Genomic DNA, 27,656 nt, shown 5'->3' with positions numbered 1-27,656 from the left:
ACACCTTGAGGCTTGATTCTAAACAATGTTTGCCATGTTTCTGTCGATATTATGGAGTTAATTTGGAAAAAAGTTCAGCGTTGTAATGACTGAATTTTCAGGGTTTTTTCTTAGCCAAACGTGATGAACAAAACGGAGCGATTTCTCCTACACAAATAATATTTTTGGAAAAACTGAACATTTGCTATCTAACTTAGAGTCTCCTCATTGAAAACATCCAAAGTTTTTCAAATGTAAATTATTTTATTTGAATGCTTTTCTTGTTTTTGTGAAAATGTTTGAATCTGTTTGAAATGTCTGAATGCTAGGCTTAATGCTATGCTAGCTATCAATACTCTTACACAAATGCTTGTGTAGCTATGGTTGAAAAGCATTTTTTGAAAATCTGAGATGACAGTGTTTCTTCTACTTGAGACGCAGATGTCTCAAGTAGACACCTGGAAATGAAAATGCGCTACGCTAAATGCTAAATGTACTCGTTAAAACTCAAACGTGCATCAAAATTCACAAGCAGGGTATTGAATTAAAGCTACACTCGTTGTGAACCTAGCCAACAAGTCAGATTTTTAAAATGCTTTTCGGCGAAAGCATGAGAAGCTATTATCTGATAGCATGCAACACCCCAAAATGCCTGAATGCGATGTAAACAAAGATATAGCTTAGCCGGCGCAACACAAAACGCAGAAATAAAATATAAAACATTCATTACCTTTGACAAGCTTCTTTCTTGGCACTCCTATATGCCCCATAAACATCACTATTGGGTCTTTTTTTCGTTTAAATCGGTCCATATATACCCAAAATAGCTTTCTATGGAAGCTGTGTCATTCAGAAAAAAGCATTGTTTTTAAACGCTGCGTCATTTTTTTAAATTAAAAAAGTCGACGATAAACTTTCACAAAACACTTCGAAATCCTTTTGTAATCCAACTTTAGGTATTAGTAAACGTTTATAATCTATCAAAATGATTACAGGGCGATGTATATTCAATAGCTCCTCGTCTGCACATCAATGGCTGCCAATGTCCACATTGAAAAGATCCTGGTGGAGACCGGAAGAAACGGAATCCAGATAGTTGGATTTTCCAACAAAAAATTCCATTGAAAATGACGACAATGGCGACATCGTGTGGAATTTGTATGAATTGCATGCAGGTCGATATTACATTTTGTCCCCTTTTAACAACCCATGAAAGTGACTTATGGAAATTATTTTTAGCTTTCAGAGAGCAGTTTTTCTTGCGTTTTTCAATGAAACACGCAATCTGTTATAGTCACAGCCGTGATTTAACCAGTTTTAGAAACTTCAGAGTGTTTTCTATCCACACATACTAATCATATGCATATACTATATTCCTGGCATGAGTAGCAGGACGCTGAAAAGTTGCGCGATTTTTAACAGAATGTTCGAAAAAGGAAGGGGTAGACTTAAGAGGTTTTAACAAAAGGCTAAGCTTGTGAGCTGTTACGGATACAGGTATCCTGTGTGTGTTTCTTTTCTCTCCTTCTCCCCTCACAGGTGTAAATCATTACTCCCCAATCAGTCAACAATCAACCCATCAATCAGAAGACACACCTCCTCCTGTTTCCTACCCTATCACAGTTCCTTCCCCATGGTTTAAAAACCCCATCATTTGTTTGTTCAGAAGCTCAATCTTTGTAATGCCATGTTGGTAGATAGCTGTTCTTGGTAGATTTCAGGAGAGCTCAATCTTTGTAATGCCATGTTGGTAGATAGCTGGTAGACAGCCGGGATCTGTCTTTACTGACACCCATGCCGCTCATGTAGATTGTTGTAGTGGTATAGTTCAGTGTTGAGCGTCATAGCTGAAGTAGCATTAGTGTTTGCTATTTTCGTTGGCTCTTGTGAAGTAGTGTAAGATGGCTACTTTTGATTTGAAGTCCTTTTTGGATAATCCTTCGTGGGAGGTTTTTGATAAATGTCGTAGAGTTGATTTAGTGACCTTGGCTGACCATTATTCAGTATCGTTTTCGCAGAGTTTAGTTAAGGCGGAGGTTAAACAGCTAGTGTTAAATGTATTGTTGGAAGAGCAGGTGCTTGTGTTACCGCTGCCTGAGTCTACTAACCCTGTAGGGGATGTAACTGCTCCTATAAGCCCATTGGTATCTGATAATGAGGGTGAGGCTAAAACACCAGCCACATTGTCCCATTTTGAACCACTCTCCCCACTGTCAAACGGTGATGCCAGGAGGGATATCCGTTTAGCACAGTTACAACTAGAGGTGGAAGAGAGAGCCCAAATTAGGCGAGAGACTCTCCAGTTGGAGATGTGTAAAATTGAGGCAGAAAGAGAACAGCGGCATTTAGATTTGGAGATGTGTAAAATTGAGGCAGAAAAAGAACGAGAACAACGGCAGATGATGTGTAAAATTGAGGCAGAAAGAGAACAGCGGCAGATGACGTTTAAAATGCGCCAGATGGAACTGGAGGCAGAGACAGCGAGGCTAGCCTTCGTTCCTACTGTGCCTGTTTGTGAGCCGTCCTCACCTGCTGTGTCCTCAAACACGTTTGACATTAGTAGGCAGATTGCCTTAGTACCTTTGTTCAGAGAGTCGGAGGTTGACTCCTATTTTTGTGTATTTGAGCGTATAGCCGTAGCATTGAAGTGGCCTGAAGAGGTATGGTGCCTATTACTTCAGTGTAAATTAACTGGTAAAGCCCAAGAGGTTTTGTCAGCGCTACCTCTGGAGGACAGTTTGAATTATGAAGTGGTCAAAGCTACTGTTCTTCGTGCCTATGAGCTTGTGCCTGAGGCATACCGACAGAGATTTAGGTCTCATAGAAAGTCTTCTAGTAAGACTTATGTGGAATTTGCTAGAGACAAGGGAAATCTGTTTGATAAATGGCATGCTGCTAGTAAGGTAACTGATTTCAACTCTCTCCGGGAGTTAATCTTGTTGGAAGAGTTTAAAAATTGCTTACCCGAACGCATTGTAGTTTACCTAAACGAACAGAAAGTATCCTCCCTGGCAGAAGCGTCTGTGTTGGCAGACGAGTTTGTGTTGACGCACAAGAGTGTGTTTTCGGCTCAAACTGAGAGTAGAACCACTGAGTTTCCTACCTTTAGCCCTAGTCGGCCCGCAGTAGTATATCAAGCACGCCAGAAGAATGAGCGTTCCTGTTTCTATTGTCATAAAGTGGGACATATGATTAATGATTGCTTCCTGCTTAAACGCAAACAAGGGATGCCTCTTCGTGCCAAGCCGCCAACAGGTGTTGGTCTAATTCGTACGGTTGTGAGGTCTGCAACAAAACAGGTGCCTCAGGGTAACTGTAGTTTGAAAGACTCAGTCCCCGACCGCAGTTATGAACCATTCATTTTCGAGGGGTTTGTGTCCCTAACGAATGACGAAGCGTCTCAGCGTCCGGTTAAAATCCTTAGAGATACTGGTGCGGCGCAGTCGTTTATATTGTCTGATGTGTTGCCCTTATCTGACGATACATACTGTGGTTCCAGTGTGTTAGTGCAGGGTATTGAAATGGGTTTTGTCCCAGTGCCGTTGCACTTTGTGAAAGTACACTCTGAGTTAATCAGTGGAATATTCAGAGTGGGGGTACGTCCTAAGTTGCCAGTGAAAGGTGTGACCTTTATAATGGGTAACGATATTGCCGGAGGAAAGGTAGTACCCGTATTGGAAGTATTGGATAAAAGTGACCACTCTCTCTCGAATGAGTTGGCACAGAGTTATCCACATGTGTTCCCCGCTTGTGCTGTCACTCGTGCTCAGGCACTACAAGAGGGTGACGTGATAGATTTGTCGAACACTGTTCTGTTCAAAGAGGATGATCAAGAGGATGGATTGTGTGATACCTCTGAGAAGCTGATCACCTCTGACAAACAGCTCAGGAAAGAATCAAAGTACGTTGAAGTTATTGCTGATGCAATACAATTACCAGTCACTCGTGAGCAGCTGATTGCTAACCAAAAGGTTGACAACAAGCTTGCTAAATGTTTTTCTAGTGTTGTCTCGTTAGAAGAGGTGAAGAAGAAGAATGTGGCTTACTTCATTGATGGTAATCTCCTCATGCGTAAATGGAAATCCCATGTTGACGCGGGTGGAGATTGGAATGCTGTTTACCAAATAGTGATTCCTACAGCCTTTCGACAAAATGTGTTATCCCTTGCTCATGATCACCAGTGGTCTGGTCATTTAGGAATTACAAAGACGTATGATCGGATCCTTCGACATTTCTTTTGGCCAGGTTTAAAACAAGATGTGGCTCAGTTCTGTCGGACATGCCACACCTGTCAGATAACAGGAAAACCAAATCAGGTTATTCCTCCCGCTCCTCTGTGTCCTATACCTGTCATAGGTGAACCATTTGAGCATGTGGTGGTTGATTGTGTCGGACCGTTACCGAAGACAAAATCGGGTAACCAGTTTTTGTTAACGATAATGTGTATGGCTACAAGATACCCCGAGGCTATTCCTCTGAGAAGGATTACAGCTCCGATAGTGAGTAAAGCCTTAATAAAATTCTTCACGACATTCGGGTTACCTAAGGTGGTACAAAGCGATCAAGGTACCAATTTCCTATCCAAGCTCTTCAAGCAGGTGTTGAAATCCTTATCAATTACGCACCGTGTATCAAGCGCCTATCACCCAGAGTCTCAGGGTGCGCTTGAAAGATGGCATCAGACACTGAAGTCTATGCTACGTAAATATTGTTTGGAATCTGAGAAAGATTGGGATGAGGGAGTTCCTCTAGTTTTGTTTGCTGCTCGTGAAACTGTGCAGGAGTCCCTAGGTTTCAGCCCGGCTGAACTAGTGTTTGGTCACACAGTAAGAGGACCAATGAAAGTCCTTAAAGAACAGTTCTTGTCCCAAGAGTTGTGTACCAGAGATGAGAATGTGTTGGACTATGTTAGTCGCTTTCGTGAGCGCCTACACCAAGCTTGTGCTCTTGCAAAGGAAGCTCTGTCTTCCTCACAGAGGAGCATGAAAAGACACTATGATAAAGAGGCTGTTTCTTGTCCACTACAGCCAGGTGACCAAGTACTGGTGTTATTACCTGTTCCAGGATCTTCACTGTCAGCTCGTTTCTCTGGTCCTTATTTAATTGAAAAGAAAATAAGTGAAACTGACTATGTGCTTCAAACTCCTGATAGAAAACGCCAATCTCGTGTGTGTCACATTAACATGTTGAAAGCATACCACACCCGACCCATCACACAGTTAGATAGTTCAAAAACAGAGGAAGGTACTGCTGTCTCCTCTGCTACTACTGCAATGATAGTGGACTGTCATATTGATGATGTTGATGGCTTGGAGTTGCGCAATACTCAGCAGCAGTGTGTTAGATTGCCCAACTCAGAAATGCTGCTGTCTATCCAGTCAGGTCTGGTTCATTTAACGGATGGACAGGCTAATGATATTGTGAGGCTACTACACAGTTTTCCATGTCTCTTTAATGACGTTCCTACTCGCACAAATGTGTTGGAACATGACATTAATGTTGGAAATGCTACACCTATCAAGCAACACCCATATCGTATCAACGCTTCCAAGAGGAAGATAATGAGGGATGAGGTGAGATATTTGTTGGAGAATGACCTGGCTAAGCCAAGTTCAAGCCCTTGGAGTTCTCCTTGCATTCTGGTTCCTAAACCTGATGGTACGTCCAGGTTATGTACGGATTATCGAAAGGTAAATTCTGTCACAATGCCAGATTCGTTCCCGTTACCCAGACTGGACGACTGTATCGACACTATTGGTGCTGCTAAGTATGTAACCAAGTTGGACCTCTTAAAAGGTTACTGGCAGGTTCCGTTAACTTCACGTGCTTCTGAGATTTCTGCCTTTGTGACCCCAGATAACTTCCTACAGTACTCAGTCATGGCTTTTGGGATGCGAAATGCACCAGCCACTTTCCAACGACTGGTTAACTCCGTATTAGCTGGCGTTCCTAATTGTAGTGCATACCTTGATGACCTAGTGATTTATTCGTCTGAGTGGTCAGATCATGTTGACTTGCTAAGGGTAGTATGTGAACGGTTGGCAGCTGCTTCTCTAACCCTGAACTTGGCAAAGTGCGAGTTTGGGAAGGCTACTGTTACCTATCTCGGTAAAGAGGTTGGCCATGGACAGGTGCGCCCTGTTGATGCCAAGGTCTTGGCTATAACTGCATTCCCTGCACCTACCACTAGACGAGAGCTACGCCGCTTTTTAGGGATGGTTGGCTATTACCGTAGCTTCTGTAAAAATTTCTCTGCGGTAGTTGCTCCATTGACTGATTTGCTCAGTCCGGCAAGACCATTTGTGTTGTCCCCTGATTGTAAGAGAGCTTTTGAATCAGCGAAAGCACTCTTATGTAGTACCCCTGTACTTGCTGCTCCGGATTTTGAACAACCGTTCAAGCTTGAGGTAGATGCTAGTGCCAGAGGTGCTGGTGCTGTTCTACTGCAGCAGGACAAGAGTGGAGTAGATCATCCCGTTTGTTATTTTTCACGTAAATTTAATAAATGTCAAACAAACTATGCGACAATAGAACAAGAAGCTCTTGCTTTGTTGTTGGCTCTGCAATACTTCGAAGTATACATTGGTTCCAGTGCCCTACCAGTGATTGTGTATACTGACCATAACCCCTTAGTTTTTCTCCACCGAATGTACAACCAGAACCAGCGCCTTATGCGTTGGGCGCTGATTGTACAAAATTATAATTTGGAGATCCGCCACAAAAAGGGTTCAGATAATGTGTTGGCAGATGCTTTGTCTCGTGTGTGAAGATGATTTCTGTATGTTTTGTAAGGTTGTTGATTTGTTGTGAGTGTTCATTTAAATACTGTAGTCGCAATCCCCCCTAGGGTTGCTCTTTTAAGGGTGGGAGTGTTACGGATACAGGTATCCTGTGTGTGTTTCTTTTCTCTCCTTCTCCCCTCACAGGTGTAAATCATTACTCCCCAATCAGTCAACAATCAACCCATCAATCAGAAGACACACCTCCTCCTGTTTCCTACCCTATCACAGTTCCTTCCCCATGGTTTAAAAACCCCATCATTTGTTTGTTCAGAAGCTCAATCTTTGTAATGCCATGTTGGTAGATAGCTGTTCTTGGTAGATTTCAGGAGAGCTCAATCTTTGTAATGCCATGTTGGTAGATAGCTGTTCTTTGTAGATTTCAGGAGAGCTCAATCTTTGTAATGCCATGTTGGTAGATAGCTGTTCTTTGTAGATTTCAGGGGAGCTCAATCTTTGTAATGCCATGTTGGTAGATAGCTGTTCTTGATAGATTTCAGTAGCACAATCTCTTTGTAAATGCCATGTATGTAGCTCTCTCTCTTTGTGTATTAATTAACCTCTTCTTTTGTTTGAGCACCTCCAAAGCACTTTGTCATCTCCTGTGAGTATTGTTTTTGCTTATGGTGTTTGCTGGTGGGAAAAGGGGGAAACCAAGACAAGTCGCCCATGGGCATACACTACCCGTAGGTAAACTTTGTTAACACACACTAGTTAGAACTGGGCGGACCACCCACTGTATTTTGGTTAGTTAGTTAGCTGTTGTTGAAATAGGCTAGTCTAGCTTAGGGGTGTTTTTGCATATTTGTTTCTTTCCTTGGGTCCAGCTCAGCCCCTTTTCCTGCTCCCCCCATTACCGTGTGTTTAGAAATAAACCCTGAGTTTGACGGTATTATTTCGGTTGTCGTGGTTATTTCGTTCACTTTTACTTTGTCACTATTATAATTTACATGAGTTATGTTACGGGTCTCACTACCATCCCCCCTAGACTGTCGGGCCAAAAGAGATTCGTAACATGAGCCAATATATTTATTTCATTTCATTTGCGATTTTCATGAATAGTTAACGTTGAGTTATGGTAATGAGCTTGAGGCTATAATTACGCTCCCGGATACGGGATTGCTCGTCGCAACAGGTTAAAGTTTTTTTTTTTAGAGTTCTGTTACTGTCCCCACTACAACCAGACAATACTTAAATACATGTCATTTTGTCCTTGAAACATTTCATTGAGAATTTGTTCTTAACTGACTTAGTTAAATAAATAAAAACAAAGTAATTAGTTGTTGAAATACTGTAGAATTCTATTCATCCTTCCCTTAACCTTGTTCTGAACACCTCCAAATCAAAGGTCATGTGGTTTGGTAAAAAGAATGCCCCTCTCCCCACAGGTGTGATTACTACCTCTGAGGGTTTAGAGATTGAGGTAGTCACCTCATACAAGTACTTGAGAGTATAGCTAGGCGGTACACTGTCCTTCTCTCAGCACATATCAAAGCTGCAGGCTAAAGTTAAATCTAGACTTGGTTTCCTCTATTGTAATCAATCCTCTTTCACTCCAGCTGCCAAACTAACCTTGATTCAGATGACCATCCTACCCATGCTAGATTACAGAGACATAATTTATAGATCAGCAGGTAAGGGTGCTCTCGAGCAGCTAGATGTTCTTTACCATTCGGCCATCAGATTTGCCACCAATGCTCCTTATAGGACACATCACTGCACTCTATACTACTCTGTAAACTGGTCATCTCTGTATACCTGTCGCAAAACTGGTTGATGCTTATTTAGAAAACCCTCTTAGGCCTCACTACCCCCTATCTCAGATATCTACTGCAGCCCTCATCTTCCACATACAGTGGGGCAAAAAAGTATTTAGTCAGCCACCAATTGTGCAAGTTCTCCCACTTAAAAAGATGAGAGAGGCCTGTAATTTTCATCATAGGTACTATGACAGACAAAATGAGAAAAAAATCCTGAAAATCACATTGTAGGATTTTTAATGAATTTATTTGCAAATTATGGTGGAAAATAAGTATTTGGTCACCTACAAACAAGCAAGACTTCTGGCTCTCACAGACCTGTAACTTCTTCTTTAAGAGGCTCCTCTGTCCTCCACTCGTTACTTGTATTTATGGCACCTGTTTGAACTTGTCATCAGTATAAAAGACACCTGTCCACAACCTCAAACAGTCACACTCCAAACTCCACAATGGCCAAGACCAAAGAGCTGTCAAAGGACACCAGAAACAAAATTGTAGACCTGCACCAGGCTGGGAAGACTGAATCTGCAATAGGTAAGCAGCTAGGTTTGAAGAAATCAACTGTGGGAGCAATTATTAGGAAATGGAAGACATACAAGACCACTGATAATCTCCCTCGATCTGGGGCTCCACACAAGATCTCACCCCGTGGGGTCAAAATGATCACAAGAACGGTGAGCAAAAATCCCAGAACCACAGTGAAGTGAATAGCCTGCAGAGTGAATGACCTGCAGAGAGCTGGGACAAAAGTAACAAAGCCTACCATCAGTAACACACTACGCTGCCAGGGACTCAAATCCTGCAGTGCCAGACGTGTCCCCCTGCTTAAGCCAGTACATGTCCAGGCCCGTCTGAAGTTTGCTAGAGAGCATTTGGATGATCCAGAAGAAGATTGGGAGAATGTCATATGGTCAGATGAAACAAAATATAACTTTTTGGTAAAAACTCAACTTGTTGTGTTTGGAGGACAAAGAATGCTGAGTTGCATCCAAAGAACACCATACCTACTGTGAAGCATGGGGGTGGAAACATCATGCTTTGAGGCTGTTTTTCTGCAAAGGGACCAGGACGACTGATCCTTGTAAAGGAAAGAATGAATAGGGCCAGGTATCCGTGAGATTTTGAGTGAAAACCTCCTTCCATCAGCAAGGGCATTGAAGATGAAACGTGGCTGGGTCTTTCAGCATGACAATGATCCCAAACACACCGCCCGTGCAACGAAGGAGTGGCTTCGTAAGAAGCATTTCAAGGTCCTGGAGTGGCCTAGCCAGTCTCCAGATCTCAACCCCATAGAAAATCTTTGGAGGGAGTTGAAAGTCCGTGTTGCCCAGCAACAGCCCAAAAACATCACTGCTCTAGAGGAGATCTGCATGGAGGAATGGTCCAAAATACCAGCAACAGTGTGTGAAAACCTTGTGAAGACTTACAGAAAACGTTTGACCTCTGTCATTGCCAACAAAGGGTATATAACAAAGTATTGAGATAAACTTTTGTTATTGACCAAATACTTATTTTCCACCATAATTTGCAAATAAATTCATTAAAAATCATACAATGTGATTTTCTGGATTTTTGTTTCTCATTTTGTCTGTCATAGTTGAAGTGTACCTATGATGAAAATTACAGGCCTCTCTCATCTTTTTAAGTGGGAGAACTTGCACAATTGGTGGCTGACTAAATACTTTTTTTGCCCCACTGTACAACACCCGTTCTGCCAGTCACAATCTGTTAAAGGTCCCCAAAGCACATACATCCCTGGGTCGCTCCTCTTTTCAGTGCACTGCAGCTAGCGACTGGAACGAGCTGGAACAACACACTCAAACTGGACAGTTTTATCTCAATCTTTTCATTCAAAGACTCAATCATGGACTCTCTTACTGACAGTTGTGGCTGTTTGTGTGATGTATTGTTGTCTACCTTCTTGCTCGTTGTGCTGTTGTCTGTGCCCAATAATGTTTGTACCATGTTTTGTGCTGCTACTATGCTATGTTGTCATGTGTTGATGCCTTTCTATGTTGTCTTAGGTCTCTCTTTATGTAGTGTTGTGTTGTCTTTCTTGTTGTGATGTGTGTTTTGTCCTATATTTATGTTGTATTTATTTTTAATCCCAGGCCCCCTTCCACACAGGAGGCCTTTTGCCTTTGGTAGGCTGTCATTGTAAATAAGAATTTGTTCTTAACTGACTTAGTTAGATAAACTGACTAGTTAAATAAATAAAAAATCCATATGGAGGACTAGGGAGTGTTAATATGGCCGACCAGTGGCTTCAAAGCCTCTCAATGGCCAATACATAGTATCGGCAACCCAGGGTTTATTATACGCCATTGGTGGGGACAGGCATGCTTTGGCAGGCAAGCTGCTGAAGGGCGAGCAGGCTACTATTCTACAAGCTAAAAAAGTTTGAGGGTTTATCTACTGTTCCCTTGTTAGATTTTAACGCATCTCACTCTGGCTAACAGTTGTTGATCATAGGCAACTGTCTGAGGGAGAGAGAGACTACCTGTTCATGGTTGTTTGATCAATAAGAGTTCTTAAATGTAAGAGGACTCCCGTAGTAATTTGCAGAAATCCATTCAGGTGGCTTTTGGCAAATGCTTCCTGATCTAAAGTAGCGCTGTTGCTACTACCTGTAAATACATAATCCAGTACAAAGTGAATGATGGCAGGCCCGTGTGGAAAATGGCTTATTTGCATTTAGGCCAACTGTAGCTCTGATTGGCTATGGCGCACCGGTCTGTGTAGAGTCCCGTCCTGAGGTGTGTTCAATTCCCTTGTACGTTTGCTACGTTGCGAAACGGTTTGTACTGAACAGCACGTTTCCCAAAAACATTATTGTACGTTCTTGAACAGACTGAGGTACGATTGTTGGGTGTGGCTTGAAGCAATGAGTGACGTTTTTAAAGGGCAGTGGCCACGCTGACAGAGTTTCCCAACCCACAACCTCCCCGTTTTTCAACTGGCCATTCAGAACAGCACCGTTTCCATTCAATTGAACATTCCAGAACATAAAAACGTACTGAACGCAACCCTGTTGCTAAAACGTTGCCAGTTCCACTTTCTGAACGCAACCCTGTTGCTAAAACGTTGCCAGTTCCACTTTCTGAACGCAACCCTGTTGCTAAAACGTTGCCAGTTCCACTTTCTGAACACAACCCTGTTGCTAAAACGTCGCCAGTTCCACTTTCTGAACGCAACCCTGTTGCTAAAAACGTTGCCAGTTCCACTTTAAAGGTGTGTTGTGGAGCAATTGTGTGTGTAGGTCCTAGATCATCTGTATAGTTTTCTTCGGCCCAGCAACTCAGACAAGTGATGTGTGTTTGACTATGCAGAGTGGTTGGTTTGATCTCCAGTCCACACATACTGTACCTCGATGAAGGTCTCAGCCCAGATGCGGGAGCGCAATTTGAGGATGGCGCTGGTCCCCTTCTCCAGAAGACCCACGTCACACTGCAGTGTCCAGCACTCCACGTTAGAGCAGGACTAGATAGGGCGGGGGAGAAAGAGGAGGGAAGAGAGGGAGAGTATTAATGCTAAACAGATGACATAAGATTTGCCATGATTTGAGATATGCCATGCTCAATCTATTATTGCTGTCCTCACCAAGAAAAACCAAACAGCTACAAAACAAAGGTAATTTGTCATTCTATCAGGCATAATTTAACAATTGTTAGCTAAATGCATGATTTAAAAACTGGTGCAGAGGTCAGTAGAGGGAGGAGGTGGATAGTAGGCTTGGGCGGTATACTGGGGTATCTTGAAATGCAGAGTGTATGATTTTCAATACCCCAAAAAGTAAAATAAGTAAAGGCAACGTTAACTCTGCAGGCCATACTGCAGGCCAAACAAATATAACAAAGAGCTCAATGTTATGATCCCCATCCAGGGCTGCTTCCAATTAGAAAGAGATTGAGGGAATGTCATGAAACAAAAAATGCAGCACGCAGTCGACGCTCACCGCCATCCAACATTATTGCCCAACCACTGAAACCAGCCCACTTTTTAGAATACACAATCTTAATGAAATCCTCATCATGGGAGCTGGGCGCCTTCGTTGTAAACCTCCAAAAACTGACTTTTAGTGCTTTCGTGGTAGACAGGACCCACCCCTGGGGTCTGGGGGGGGGGGGGCTGAGGGAGCCTGGTGGGCCTGGGGTCTGGGGAAGGCTGAGGGAGCCTGGTGGGCCTGGGGTCTGGGGGGGGCTGAGGGAGCCTGGTGGGCCTGGGGTCTGGGGGAGGCTGAGGGAGCCTGGTGGGCCTGGGGTCTGGGGGGGGGGCTGAGGGAGCCTGGTGGGCCTGGGGTCTGGGGGAGGCTGAGGGAGCCTGGTGGGCCTGGGGTCTGGGGGAGGCTGAGGGAGCCTGGTGGGCCTGGGGTCTGGGGGAGGCTGAGGGAGCCTGGTGGGCCTGGGGTCTGGGGGAGGCTGAGGGAGCCTGGTGGGCCTGGGGTCTGGGGGAGGCTGAGGGAGCCTGGTGGGTCTGGGGGAGGCTGAGGGAGCCTGGTGGGTCTGGGGGAGGCTGAGGGAGCCTGGTGGGCCTGGGGTCTGGGGGAGGCTGAGGGAGCCTGGTGGGTCTGGGGGAGGCTGAGGGAGCCTGGTGGGTCTGGGGAAATGGTCCATATGGATATGGTCCAGTGCCAAAGATGCTTCAGCCATTAGTCCCCCTATCCTCCCTAGTGGGGCGGCCTAGGTCAAGGGCAGGAGATGGGGGCTGGGAGGATAGCTGCTGTTCCCACAATGAGTAGAATAGCAGCGACTGGCTATATAATGCAGGTGTGTGTGTTTGTGTTTTAGTGTACAATGACAGCCACTGTGTGATATGAATGTAAATAATAATTACACCTTCATTTTTCTGGATTGTACCAATAGCAGTTTAGAGACCAAGCTCAGCTGACAGTGTGTCTATTTACAGGTCTTCTAGGACGAGGCCAGCCATACAGCAAGGTCTCCCTCATTTATCAGACAACCTACAGAAACCAGATTCAATCAAGGGGCTGAACAAAACTAACACACTTTGTATTTCTATTCAAAGACCTTTTCAACAAAGACATCTGTCCTTCGTTCCAAGTTAGCATGACAACTAAAGCGCTAAGAGTGAAACAAAGAATGGAAGACTTTCTAGAAACGTGTCATCGGGCAGGCTTGATAAACGAGGGGTCGGAAAGAGCAACAGATGGGGGGACAAAGATCTCTTTCAGTGCTGCAGGTAGTGACAGACAGAGGGAGAGGGAAAACAGAGGGAGAGATAGCTGGTACTGCAACTGGTTGGATCAAATCAAAATCAAATCAAATCTTTTTTGACACATGCGCTGAATACAACAGGTGTAGTAGACCTTACAGTGAAATGCTTACTTACAAGCCCTGAACCAACAATGCAGTTTAAACAAAAAATAAGTGTTAAGTAAAAAATAGATGAGTAAAAAATAAATAAATAACAAATCATTAAAGAGCAGTAGTAAAATAACAACAGTGAGGCTATATCAGTTGGGCCAGTGTGTGCCAGGGCAGGGTGCCTGCACTAACAACACCACGGTCTGTCAACTAACACCATGACCAAACCGGACGCGTGAGTCCCAACGTGCGCAAATTGATTTTGTCCCCCCGCCACAAACGTGATCACGACACACAGGTTGAAATACAAAACTATCAAAACCAATTATATTAATTTGGGGACAGGTCGGACTTGCACCGTGTTCAGTGCCACAAATAGAACTGACTTCTATTTTAGCGCTAGGCAACGCAGACACTTGTTGGCGCGAGCAAGCAGTGTGGGTGCAATGATTGAATAACATGTATGTGTACATTTATTTTGCAATGCTCGCACACGCGACGCGAGCGGTGTGGTCAGCATGTAACCAGATCATCATGCCCAGGTGGTTCCCCTAGTTCCACAGACCCCCCTACTCTCATGCCCTTACTGCCCAAGCTCCACCCCGTCTCCCTGCAGCCCTTTAATGTTAATCCCCAAAGCGGGGAGCACCACCACCCCACGCCCTCTGACCCCTCCCCCTTAATTACATCATACCTCATTAGCCAATCCCAGGGGGTTTATCTAAGAGCAGGACCAGGCCAGAGCCACCGTCCCAGATTAACAACATGCCATGGCTCCAAGTGAATCAGAGGAACATAGAAGGTTCAACTCTCCAGCTCAGATCTATATCCAAAGAAATGCCCCTGGTCTCTACCATCCACTTGTGCTGTTAATTTTAACTATTTGACAACAGGAAACAGTCCTTAACAATCAGAGGTTAAAAACAAGCCCTGCTTATCACTCTAAAAGCCTGTTGAATTAGGGTCATTGCCCTAATAACTAATTTCAGCATTAGCTTTCTCCATCGCTCTGTCCATCAGTCTGGCATTGTGTAGGGCCTCACCAGGTTAGTGTGCTCTGCCAGCTGGTCTCTCTGGACTTCTCTCCTCTCGATGTGGTGATCCTGACCAGGCACAAGTAGGGGCGGCTGCTCTGTGGAAGTCTGCTGGAGCTGAGGAGACACAGAGGGAAAGAAGATTCTGACCCATTAGGTCAATACATTACAGACACTGACCTCACCCATGACAGAAGAGTACACCACCCATTAGGTCAATGCATTACAGACACTGACCTCACCCATGACCGAAGAGTACACCACCCATTAGGTCAATGCATTACAGACACTGACCTCACCCATGACAGAAGAGTACACCACCCATTAGGTCAATGCATTACAGACACTGACCTCACCCATGACAGAAGAGTACACCACCCATTAGGTCAATGCATTACAGACACTGACCTCACCCATGACAGAAGAGTACACCACCCATTAGGTCAATGCATTACAGACACTGACCTCACCCATGACCGAAGAGTACACCACCCATTAGGTCAATGCATTACAGACACTGACCTCACCCATGACAGAAGAGTACACCACCCATTAGGTCAATGCATTACAGACACTGACCTCACCCATGACAGAAGAGTACACCACCCATTAGGTCAATGCATTACAGACACTGACCTCACCCATGACCGAAGAGTACACCACCCATTAGGTCAATGCATTACAGACACTGACCTCACCCATGACAGAAGAGTACACCACCCATCCTTATCCTCATCATTAATCTACTGCATGTTGGGTCTCATCCTCATCATTAATCTACTGCATGTGGGGTCTCATCCTCATCATTAATCTACTGCATGTGGGGTCTCATCCTCATCATTAATCTAGTGCATGTGGGGTCTTATCAGGGGTAAGCCAAATAAAAATGTGATTTGTGAGTTTTGGGTGGCCTCGTTTCACTGCCATAAATAAAATTAAACCATCTAGTGTTCAGCGAAATAACAACACAATGTCAACTACAGGTAGCCTAGTCAAATAATTAACATCCAACCACATTAACCGCTACTCTCTCGTGGGAATTCCACTAACGGTCTGTATGTAGCCAAACGTAGCTTCTGCTCATATTGGTATCTGTACTGATGGCGCAAAAGCCATGACAGGGTGACATAGTGGAGTGGTCACGAGTGTGCCAGCAGTTTCTTCCGATGCCACTTGGGGACACTGCAGCATCCACGAGAGGCTCTTGCTGCCAAGTGAATGCCTGACAGCTTGAAAGACATTTTGGAACCTACAGTGAAAAAGGTTAACTTTGTTACAGTTTTTTTCGATTGATAAACGACAGTGGGCACAACTGGAGTCACATGTGCAAAACTCTAACTACAGTCTGCACTACCAACAGTCACCTGAGCTAAACAGTTCACATCACCTGCAAAACTCATTCCAAGCAACACAACTCTTAACACATGGCTCAAAACACGCTCAGTGCAGCCAAACACTATGCACAACCCTCACTGAGATAACACACACTGTCACTCAGAACACACTGAGAGTAAAAACACTAGCATCAAACACCAATACAGAAAATACAAACTTTTCATCTTTACAGTTTGAACAATTTCAGTGACTTCATACAAAGTAATATTTTCTTCAAAGAAAAGAGTGACATTCTTTCACATGATTTATTAAAATTTTTAGAACATAACAATTCTTTAAGGTAAATGAAAATGAGCAGTTTGCTTCAATAGTCTGTAGTAATTTACGGAATTACAGTAATGAGAAAAAAAAGGTAGAAACTAAAAGTACATACTGTAATTCGAACAAATAATTGAGTGATCCTGCCTCTCTCTAGCATCAGGCCACAGGTTTTCTTCAACATCACATCTAATGTTTTCTCTTGCCATGCACCTGGGGAAGAACCTTCTGGAGTGCCTTATCCATCCCTGGCAGTCCTATGGACTCGTGTCCTCACATCCGGCACGCATGGCTTCCAAAAGAGACATTTGGTCATGTGGGTGGTGACCAAACACTTTCCACCTCCAGGCAGAGAAAAACTCCTCTATTGGGTTGAGGAAGGGTGAATATGCAGGCAGGTACAAAACCATAAATCTGTGATGTGCTGCAAACCAATCTGTGACAGCTGCAGAGTGGTGAAAAGCAACGTTATCGCAAACTATGACAAAAACTTGGGGGTTTCTTACTGGCTCCCCCTGTTCTGCTGGCACTAGCTGAGCATAGAGCTGTTCTAGGAAAGCTATAAGCCTTTCTGTGTTGTATGGGCCAATGAGTGGTGTGTTGAGAAGCAAACCATCATTGGCCATTGCAGCACACATGGTGATATTTCCCCCCCTTTGGCCTGGAACCTCCACAGTGGCCCTATGACCTATAACATTCCTTCCTCTGCGCCGTGTTTTGGCAAGGTTAAATCCAGCTTCATCGATAAATACAAATGAATGTGGTCTTTCCAGTGCTTCCACCTCCATTACTCTCTGAAAAACAGTAAGTGCACAGTTTTACTGTAGAAATGCTAGTGTTTTTTTTACTGTAAATATTTTGTATAGCTGTGTACGTAACCTCAGACGTCTTACCTGGACATATTGGTATCTTTGCTCTTTTACCCGTTCACTGTTTCTCTCGAACGGTACAGTGTATAACTGTTTCATTGTAACTTGGTGTTTCTTTAGGACTCGAGCAATAGTTGTTGTGCTGACAGAATTAACATTTTCAAATATTTCATTATCAGCCAGCACTCTATCTTGAATCTCCCGCAGTTTTATTGCATTGTTGACAACAACCATGTCAACAATAGCATTTTCCTGCGCATCTGAAAATATTTTTCCTCTTCCCCCTGTTGGGGGCAGCCTTTGGGTCCTGTTGTAAAAATATATTTTACAGTTAAACTTACTGTAATATATATCTGTGTAAATATTCTATAATTGCAATACAAAATAGATTCCTGTAATGTTTTCATTTACTGTAAGGATGTAACTCTCACCTGTTTGCATGATGGAAAATTCGCATTACAGATGCCACTGTGGATCTTTGCAGATTGGGTTGCACCCTCAACCCTGCCTCTCTCAATGAGAGACCATGGTTCACGACATGGTCTATAAGTGTAGCCCTTATTTAATCTGAAATAACAGCTCCTTGTCTTCTTTGTCTTCCTCCACGCATCCGCCCTCTCCCTGCCACCCTTCTCCCTCCACGAACCCATCTTCCTTGTTCCATTTCCAAAATGAGTCTTTCTGAGCTCTACCTATATATACTGTAATATGTGTGTGTGTTCACTAACAAGTCTAAAACAAGACACCTGCTTAGCCTTTCAGCTGAAATTGCAATCAGCAGTGTTTGAAAGGCACAAGGCTGAAATCTATTCCATTTTGAATGTGTGGTTCACAGTTTTGACAGCAGTGTGTTTGCATTTGAACAAAGTGCTGTAAATCCACAGTGTTGTGCAGGTTGTGGTTAAAGTCATGGGATAAGTGTGTAGAGTTTTGAAAACTGTGTTCAAGCAATGAAAAACGAACTAGAGTTTGGTCCACATGAACTGCTGCTGTGCAGACTGTAGTTAGAGTTTTGCACATGTGACTCCAGTTGTGTCCACTGTCGTTTAGCAATCAAAAAAGGATTAGCCCCTCAATTATTTGTTCGAATTACAGTATGTACTTTTAGTTTATACCTTTTTTTTCTCATTACTGTAATTCCGTAAATTACTACAGACTATTGAAGCAAACTGCTAATTTTAATTTACCTTAAAGAATTGTTATGTTCTAAAAATTTTAATAAATCATGTGAAAGAATGTCACTCTTTTCTTTTAAGAAAATATTACTTTGTATGAAGTCACTGAAATTGTTCAAACTGTAAAGATGAAAAGTTTGTATTTTCTGTATTGGTGTTTGATGCTAGTGTTTTTACTCTCAGTGTGTTCTGAGTGACAGTGTGTGTTATCTCAGTGAGGGTTGTGCATAGTGTTTGGCTGCACTGAGCGTGTTTTGAGCCATGTGTTAAGAGTTATGTTGCTTGGAATGAGTTTTGCAGGTGATGTGAACTGTTTAGCTCAGGTGACTGTTGGTAGTGCAGACTGTAGTTAGAGTTTTGCACATGTGACTCCAGTTGTGCCCACTGTCGTTTAGCAATCGAAAAAAACTGTAATCTAGTGCATGTGGGGTCTTATCCTCATCATTAATCTAGTGCATGTGGGGTCTTATCCTCATCATTAATCTAGTGCATGTGGGGTCTTATCCTCATCATTAATCTAGTGCATGTGGGGGTCTTATCCACATGGCTTTGTACAGATCACCGCTAAATGGACAACCACGTCGGGCCCATCTCAGCATCTGTTTTAGAAGTTCTAGACACAAACAAGCGACTACACCAGTCATGCGCCCATGTGAACCCTGAGGTCCCTTTCTGCTGGGTTTTAGCCAAACATTAAATGGAGAAGATGAGTGAGTATCGGTACAGAAGTGGTTCATCAAGCTGTACTGGGCTGAGGGAAGACCAGAGAGATCAAAGTGACCGTAAGGCTGGTGTCCTGGGTGGGGCTGGTTAGGCTGGGAGGGAGTTGGGTGTGGAGAGCTGAGACTGTTGATCACACACTGAATTATAACCTTTGGGATATCTTCACAGTGCCTGTCTCTCTGAAGTGTTCTAGACTCACAGATGAGCCTCATGTGACCCTGAGAAGGCTGTGTGTGTGTGTGTGTGTGTGTGTGTGTGTGTGTGTGTGTGTGTGTGTGTGTGTGTGTGTGTGTGTGTGTGTGTGTGTGTGTGTGTGTGTGTGTGTGTGTGTGTGTGTGTGTGTGTGTGTGTGTGTGTGTGTGTGTGTGTGTGTGTGTGTGTGTGTGTGTGTGTGTGTGTGTGTGTGTGTGTGAATATGTTGACCGTGAGAGAAGATGTGTTTGAGACCTGCTCCACCTTTACAAAAGTGTTACATTCCTTGTCATACATCCAAAGACATGCCAGTAATTGACTGCTCACCTTGAGCTGCAGGTAGTTGATGGAGTGGTTGGTGGTGCAGTTGAGGGGTCCCTCAGTAGACATCTCCAGAGGGTAGAGGAGACCCTGACCCTGAACACTGAGAGGACAGCTGAGCTGCAGCACTGTGTGGCTGATCCCACTGGGACCTTTGTTCACCAGCTGACAGGGACAGGGGAGAGAACGAGGAGGAAGAGAGAAAGTAAGTAGAATATTACAAGAATATAATCCCCTCTTCTCAAAAAATGAATCTGTTCAGGCTGACCCAGACCTCCAGGAAATGTAATGTTGATGTGATGTCATCTAAACTTGAGCACTGTTTTTCTTCCTGTTCTGAGAAAGGATGTCCGGTGGGATGTCTGACAACATAAGTCTAGGTTGTCCTTACAAATTGAGTTAGACTTGTAATGATGTAGCTCAAAACAAACCCCTGTGCGTCCTGGAATGTCTTTATTTCTTCTTCTTTCTCTTTCACAACATTCACAAGGCCGCAGGGGTTACCAGAATGTGTACTGCGAGCATGAGCTGACCAACTGGCAAGTGTCTTCACTGACATTTTCAACCTCTCCCTGTCCGAGTCTGTAATACAAACCTGTTGTAAGCAGACCACCATAGTACCTGTGCCCAAGAACACTAAGGCAACTACTGACCCGTAGCACTCACGTCTGTAGCCATGAAGTGTTTTGAAAGGCTGGTCGTGGCTCACAACACCATTATCCCCAAAATCATAGACCCACTCCAATTTACAAACCGTCCCAACAGATCCACAGATGATGCAATCTCCATTGCACTCCACACTGCCCTTTCCCACCTTGACAAAAGAACACCTATGTGATAATGCTATTCATTGACTACAGCTCAGCGTTCAACACCATAGTGCACTCTAGTCTCATCAATAAGCTAAGGACCCTGGGACTAAACACCTCCCTCTGCAACTGGATCCTGGACTTCCTGACGAGCCGCCCCCAAGTGGTACGGGTTGGTAACAACACACGCTGTTCCTCAACACAGGGGCCCCTCGGGGGTGCGTGCTCAGTCCCCTCCTGTACTCCCTGTACACTCATGACTGCATGGCCAGGCACAACTCCAACACCATCATTAAGTTTGCCAATGACACAACAGTGGTAGGCTTGATCACCGACAACGACGAGACAGCCTATAGGGAGGAGGTCAGAGACCTGGCCGTGTCGTGCCATTGGCAACAACCTCTCCCTCAACGTGATCAACACAAAGGAGATGATTGTGGACTACAGGAAAAAGAGGACCGAGCACACCCTCATTCTCATCGACGGGCTGCAGTGGAGTAGGTTGAGAGCTTCAAGTTCCTTGGTGTCCACATCACCAACAAACTAACATGGTCCAAGCACACCAAGACAGTCGTGAAGAGGCCAGGACAAAACCTATTCCCTCTCAGGAGACTGAAAAGACTTGGCATTAGTCCTCAGATCCTCAAAAGGTTCTACAGCTGCACCATCGAGAGCACTGGTTGCTCACCACCTCGTATGGCAACTGCTCGGCCTCCGACAGCAAGGCACTACAGAGGGTGGTGTGAACGACCCAGTACATCACTGGGGCCAAGCTTCCTGCCATCCAGGACCTTTATGCTAGGCGGTGTCAGAGGAAGGCCCTAAAAATTGTCAAAGACTCCAGCCACCCTAGTCGGACTGTTCTCTCTGCTACCGCACGGCAAGCGTTACCTGAACGCCAAGGCTAGGTCCAAGAGGCTTCTAAACATCTTCTACCCCCAATCCATAAGACTCCTCAACACCTAATCAAATGGCTACCCAGACTATTTGCACCCCCCCCCTCTTTTACACAGCTGCTACTCTCTGTTGTTGTCATCTATGCATAGTCACTTTAATAATCCTACCTAGATATACATACTACCTCAACTAACTGGTGCCCCCGCACATTGACTCTTGTACAGGTACCCCCTGTATATAGTCTCGCTATTGTTGTTTTACTGCTGCTCTTTAATTACTTTTATTTAGTTACTTTTATTTCTTATTCTTATCTGTATTTTTTAAAACTGCATTGTTGGTTAGGGGCTTGTAAGTAAGCATTTCACTGTAAGGTGAATGTGACTAATACAATTGAATTTGAAGTGGTGTCCATCTGGTGTGCTTCTCTGCTTCCCCAGGAAGTAGTGTCCGTCTGGTGTGCTTCTCAGCTTCTCCAGGAAGTAGTGTCAGTCTGGTTTTCTTCTCTGTTTCCCCAGGAAGTAGTGTCTGTCTGTTGTGCTTCTACACAAAGGCCACTGTCTGGGAAGTACTACCTGCAACTACAGACCTGCTAAAGGTCAGTGTCTTCTGTATAGAACCCTGTGCTACATCCCGATGACTCTGCCTGTCCAGCCGGCTAGCAGCTAGCCTCCTGGAGGGCCTCTGGCTGCTTACATTGAAAAAAGAGAATGTCCATGATGCACTTCCCTTTTTCTATGCATTGAACGTTCCATTGGATCTTCCCACCATAATCCTACTTCTAACCTGCCCGACCCCAACCCCAACCCTCTGGCTCCTTACTTCATAGACGTGTTGGATTACAGGCCCAATGTCCTGCTCCTCCTGGGGGGTCTTGGAGACCTTCCAGTTGAGGGGAGGGAAGAAGACCTTGTCTGGCCGGGAGACACTTCAAAAAGAGAGAGAGCAGAGAGAAGGAGATGGCAGCGAGAGAGTGAGTGACTGTGTGTGTTTGGGGGGTTAAAGAATAGCACTTCTATGGAGTTCCAAAGGGTTTTCTAACACTGACAGAGTTTCTTCCAACCGCCAGACTTCCCTCTGAACTCACCCCTGTAAAATAACATCGGCCTGGACAACCACCTCCAGTTTGTAGGGCACCACCTCACTGTGGGAATTATTCTCATTTTTACTGTGGAAAGAGGGAGAGAGAGAGGGTGGTGAAGTACAGAATACACACACCTATCAGCAACTGTCTGGTAAGAGCGGCTTGGAAAGTTTAGCCTTCAATTATTTTGTCAATGACACAAACACATGTCCAGTTATAGTCCCAGTTCAAACATATGCTTAGAGAGGAGAGGTAACTGTGAGTCATACCTGCGGATCTGCAGCTCAAACTGAACCGTCTTGTGTGTGTCCTTCAGTCGTGGCACAGTGAAACGCAGGCCTGCCCACAGCTGCAGATGAGAAGCAACGTGGTCAAGGACTACAGCCCCAACATGATGTAAGAGAGACAGAGGTACTAATGGCTAAGGGATATTGCAACCAACAGAACAAAGCCAACCTTGTGAGGGAACCTGTGCACTGTTTGGTTACTATTTTTTACACATACAGTACAGAGACAGTGAGAAGACTACAGCAAATCCTGGGGGGGGCAGAGTTCCCACCAGGCTAACAGGCCTCTCCTCTTCTCTCCTCTCTGTTCTGTTCAGAGGTCAATCAATCAGTACTCTCTGTCTATCTGTCTGTCTGCCTGTCTGTCTGGGTGGTATACAGCTGTAATACACCTGGGCCTGCAGGTCTGGGAGTTCCTGGTTACAGAATTCTGTTCTGCTGCCCTTCTCTCTATTGGAATGTCATGCCACTTTTATCTTCCATCCAAACCACACGCACATACAGCACAGTAATTGCAATCAGGAGACCAGCAAGGTTAAAGCTTTTACTATTTAACTGTGTGTGTGTGTGTGTGTGTGTGTGTGTGTGTGTGTGTGTGTGTGTGTGTGTGTGTGTGTGTGTGTGTGTGTGTGTGTGTGTGTGTGTGTGTGTGTGTGTGTGTGTGTGTATGTGTGTGTGCAATGAAAATACTGCTCATAAAAAGGCTGGTTTCTCCCTGGCTCAATGAATATATTAATCCATATCATCTGTCTGTATATATGCAATTATGAATTATCACTAATCCACTCCAGGGACAAACTAGCCCAGGTATAATCAGCGCACACAATGAGTATTACAATGGCAGGATCTATATATACACTATGTATTTTTTGCATACTAAAGTTTTTCAACTTTAGTTTACACTTGAAATAAAACCATTTTATCAGAAAAACCTCTCCACCAACGTCCACTTTAGTCTTCCTCTGGAGTCAGACACACTACAAACCCACAGCAACAACCTGCCCACGACCAGCAGGTCATTAGGAGGGAACCTCTGCTCAGCAGGGAAGTAGACCAGCTTCCTGCTAACCGGACAGGGACTTCCTCTCTGAATACTGATGTAACATGACAAGGTCTTTCCTGTCCAGTTCACTACCAACCCCTCGATAGCACAACACAATCCCTTCCTTCACACAGGAGAAAAAAGGGATTCTATGCATAGCTCCGATGACTGTTTTCCCCCCTAAACAAATCTCAGAGGGCTAGCGCACTATTCCACTGATCATCACCACTCATCAGAACCAATGAAGGATATTGCTTATGAGTAGGGCCAGGACCATGTAACATAATCAGGAAAACCTGGTCGCCCTATTCATAATCAATGCGCTTCAGAAAGGTCTTGAGTAGGACCAGAGCGGGAGTTTCTTTTTAGGTCCATGTGACCTCATTCTGATTGAGACCAAGATGGCTGAAACGTCAACAATGTTTTCACTTCAAGAGCCAGAACTGCTCCTGTTTTCCACCCATGTGACCTAACCAAAAAATACTCCTGACCCTACTCATAAACAACACTTTCAGAAAGGGCGAGCAGAACCTAAATCCTTGACTTACGCTGGTGCCAGACTTCATGGGATTGCCCAGGTCACAGCTGAGGTAGCGGGTCTGGTTCTCAGCCTCGTAGCTACAGGTCAGCTGGGTCAGGCTCTGGGTGAGAAAGAAGAGAAAATATTTTGAAATTAGAACACAATAGAGAAGAAAGATATTTACAATCTATAGACTCATTTTATAATTTCATCCTTATGTAAATAGGCTACTCTCAATTAGCTAAAATCTATTTTGCAAGATGGCGTGTTAAAGATGGCAACAGTCAGCAACATTATAAAACGTTTCACAACTCAAGAACATTTGGTTCCACTTAAAGTTTTCATAACTTCCATAACAGTCCTCCCAATAAATCTATCATTGTAAGTCTTATAAGCCAATAGACTGGGAGCCTCCATATCTAATAGAAATGCTGGGGTGAGCTGAATGTTTAGTATTTGCTCTCACCTCGTTATTGCGAGCTATACCGCTGTAGTCTGCTTCAGGAGGTAGCACCACATACAATTCAGCCTCATAGGCCCCACCTTCACCCTCGTTCCGCGCGTTGAAAGTCAAGGTCAGCAAGTTGTCATCACCTAGGTACACTTCCTTCCTGTCCCTGATGGACCAACAAAACCAGAAATTGATTACTAATAGGGTCAGAGGTCAGATCAAGAGGTGTCAGGTCTCTGAGGGTAAATAAGCACAGAGAGGTGGGAGAGAGAACTGTTAAAGCTTTGTGTACAGTTCAGATAGTAGTTGGCAATAGCAGTCTGGCCACTAACATGTTTTGTTGCTACAGCCTGATACTTTGTGCTTTGTCTCTTCCTCTTCCCTGTTCAGGCTTTCTGCTCTACATATCAGGCTGATTTAGAGCTGGGATTCAGAACGGGACACAGCCCAAAGCACATAGATTCATCTCAGGAAATTCCCTCCTACTCCCCCTGACCCCCTTCCCTCCCCCTGCATCCCCCTCACACAAAACGTTTCCAATGTAGCAGTAAAGTCATACATGCGATAGAGCACCGACTAGGACTTTAAAACATCTCCCCCTTCCCCTCGATCTCTCCCTCCAGCTCTGTCCCTCTCTGAACACAATGAGAGAGGAATACCATACAAGGGCCACACAGACGCTTCTAATTACAGCTGAACTCATAAAACCAGGCAGAGAGGAAGCAACATGGACCATATTTCAAACACTGATCTTCTGCTGGCCAGTCAGCCAGCCAGCCTAGTCAGCCTCCTATAGCCAGTCTAGTCAGCCTCCTACAGTCAGCCAGTCTAGTCAGCCTCCTACAGTCAGCCAGCCTAGTCAGCCTCCTACAGTCAGCCAGCCTAGTCAGCCTCCTACAGTCAGCCAGCCTAGTCAGCCTCCTACAGTCAGCCAGCCTAGTCAGTCTCCTATAGCCAGTCTAGTCAGCCTCCTACAGCCAGACAGCCTAGTCAGCCTCCTACAGCCAGACAGCCTAGTCATCCTCCTACAGCCAGACAGCCTAGTCAGCCTCCTACAGCCAGACAGCCTAGTCAGCCTCCTACAGCCAGACAGCCTAGTCAGCCTCCTACAGCCAGACAGCATAGTCAGCCTCCTACAGCCAGACAGCATAGTCAGCCTCCTACAGTCAGCCAGCATAGTCAGCCTCCTACAGCCAGACAGCATAGTCAGCCTCCTACAGCCAGACAGCCTAGTAAGCCTCCTACAGCCAGACAGCATAGTCAGCCTCCTACAGCCGGACAGCCTAGTAAGCCTCCTACAGCCAGTCTAGTCAGCCTCCTACAGCCAGACAGCCTAGTCAGCCTCCTACAGTCAGCCAGCCTTGTCAGCCTCCTAAAGCCAGACAGCCTAGTCAGCCTCTTACAGCCAGACAGCATAGTCAGCCTCCTACAGCCAGACAGCCTAGTCAGCCTCCTACAGCCAGTCTAGTCAGCCTCCTACAGTCAGCCAGCCTAGTCAGCCTCCTACAGCCAGACAGCCTAGTCAGCCTCCTACAGCCAGACAGCATAGTCAGCCTCCTACAGCCAGACAGCCTAGTAAGCCTCCTACAGCCAGACAGCCTAGTCAGCATCCTACAGCCAGACAGCCTAGTCAGCCTCCTACAGTCAGACAGCCTAGTCAGCCTCCTACAGCCAGTCTAGTCAGCCTCCTACAGCCAGACAGCCTAGTCAGCCTCCTACAGTCAGCCAGCCTTGTCAGCCTCCTAAAGCCAGACAGCCTAGTCAGCCTCCTACAGCCAGACAGCCTAGTCAGCCTCCTACAGCCAGACAGCATAGTCAGCCTCCTACAGCCAGACAGCCTAGTAAGCCTCCTACAGCCAGACAGCCTAGTCAGCATCCTACAGCCAGACAGCCTAGTCAGCCTCCTACAGTCAGACAGCCTAGTCAGCCTCCTACAGCCAGTCTAGTCAGCCTCCTACAGTCAGCCAGCCTAGTCAGCCTCCTACAGCCAGACAGCCTAGTCAGCCTCTTACAGTCAGACAGCCTAGTCAGCCTCCTACAGCCAGTCTAGTCAGCCTCCTACAGCCAGACAGCCTAGTAAGCCTCCTACAGCCAGTCTAGTCAGCCTCCTACAGCCAGACAGCATAGTCAGCCTCCTACAGCCAGACAGCCTAGTCAGCCTCCTAAAGCCAGACAGCCTAGTCAGCCTCCTACAGCCAGACAGCATAGTCAGCCTCCTACAGCCAGACAGCATAGTCAGCCTCCTACAGCCAGTCTAGTCAGCCTCCTACAGTCAGCCAGCCTAGTCAGCCTCCTACAGCCAGACAGCCTAGTCAGCCTCCTACAGCCAGACAGCATAGTCAGCCTCCTACAGCCAGACAGTCTAGTCAGCCTCCTACAGTCAGCCAGCCTAGTCAGCCTCCTACAGTCAGCCAGCCTAGTCAGCCTCCTACAGTCAGCCAGCCTAGTCAGCCTCCTACAGTCAGCCAGCCTAGTCAGCCTCCTATAGCCAGTCTAGTCAGCCTCCTACAGCCAGACAGCCTAGTCAGCCTCCTACAGCCAGACAGCCTAGTCAGCCTCCTACAGCCAGACAGCCTAGTCAGCCTCCTACAGCCAGACAGCCTAGTCAGCCTCCTACAGCCAGACAGCCTAGTCAGCCTCCTACAGCCAGACAGCATAGTCAGCCTCCTACAGCCAGACAGCATAGTCAGCCTCCTACAGTCAGCCAGCCTAGTCAGCCTCCTACAGCCAGACAGCATAGTCAGCCTCCTACAGCCAGAC

The 27,656-nt window shown here is 45.3% G+C and overlaps 1 protein-coding gene across 1 annotated transcript in view; it reads right to left on the bottom strand.

Annotated features, from left to right (window-relative positions):
* LOC139416712 (integrin alpha-5-like) overlaps positions 1–27,656 on the bottom strand; it is a 100,490-nt gene that overhangs the window by 12,494 nt on the left and 60,340 nt on the right. The window contains exons 20-27 of the mRNA XM_071165704.1: positions 24,912–25,062; positions 24,474–24,566; positions 22,866–22,945; positions 22,600–22,680; positions 22,335–22,440; positions 19,816–19,974; positions 14,886–14,993; positions 11,885–11,998 (exon numbers count right to left, since the gene is read on the bottom strand). Of these exons, the coding sequence (XP_071021805.1) occupies positions 11,885–11,998; positions 14,886–14,993; positions 19,816–19,974; positions 22,335–22,440; positions 22,600–22,680; positions 22,866–22,945; positions 24,474–24,566; positions 24,912–25,062 (892 nt within the window). The remainder of the gene's footprint in view (positions 1–11,884; positions 11,999–14,885; positions 14,994–19,815; positions 19,975–22,334; positions 22,441–22,599; positions 22,681–22,865; positions 22,946–24,473; positions 24,567–24,911; positions 25,063–27,656) is intronic.

Source organism: Oncorhynchus clarkii, chromosome 9 (genome assembly GCF_045791955.1).
Source record: "Oncorhynchus clarkii lewisi isolate Uvic-CL-2024 chromosome 9, UVic_Ocla_1.0, whole genome shotgun sequence".
Taxonomy (NCBI): Eukaryota; Metazoa; Chordata; class Actinopteri; order Salmoniformes; family Salmonidae; genus Oncorhynchus; species Oncorhynchus clarkii.
The sequence above is the reverse complement of the archived record's forward strand: the minus strand, read 5'-3'. Positions and strand labels throughout refer to the sequence as shown.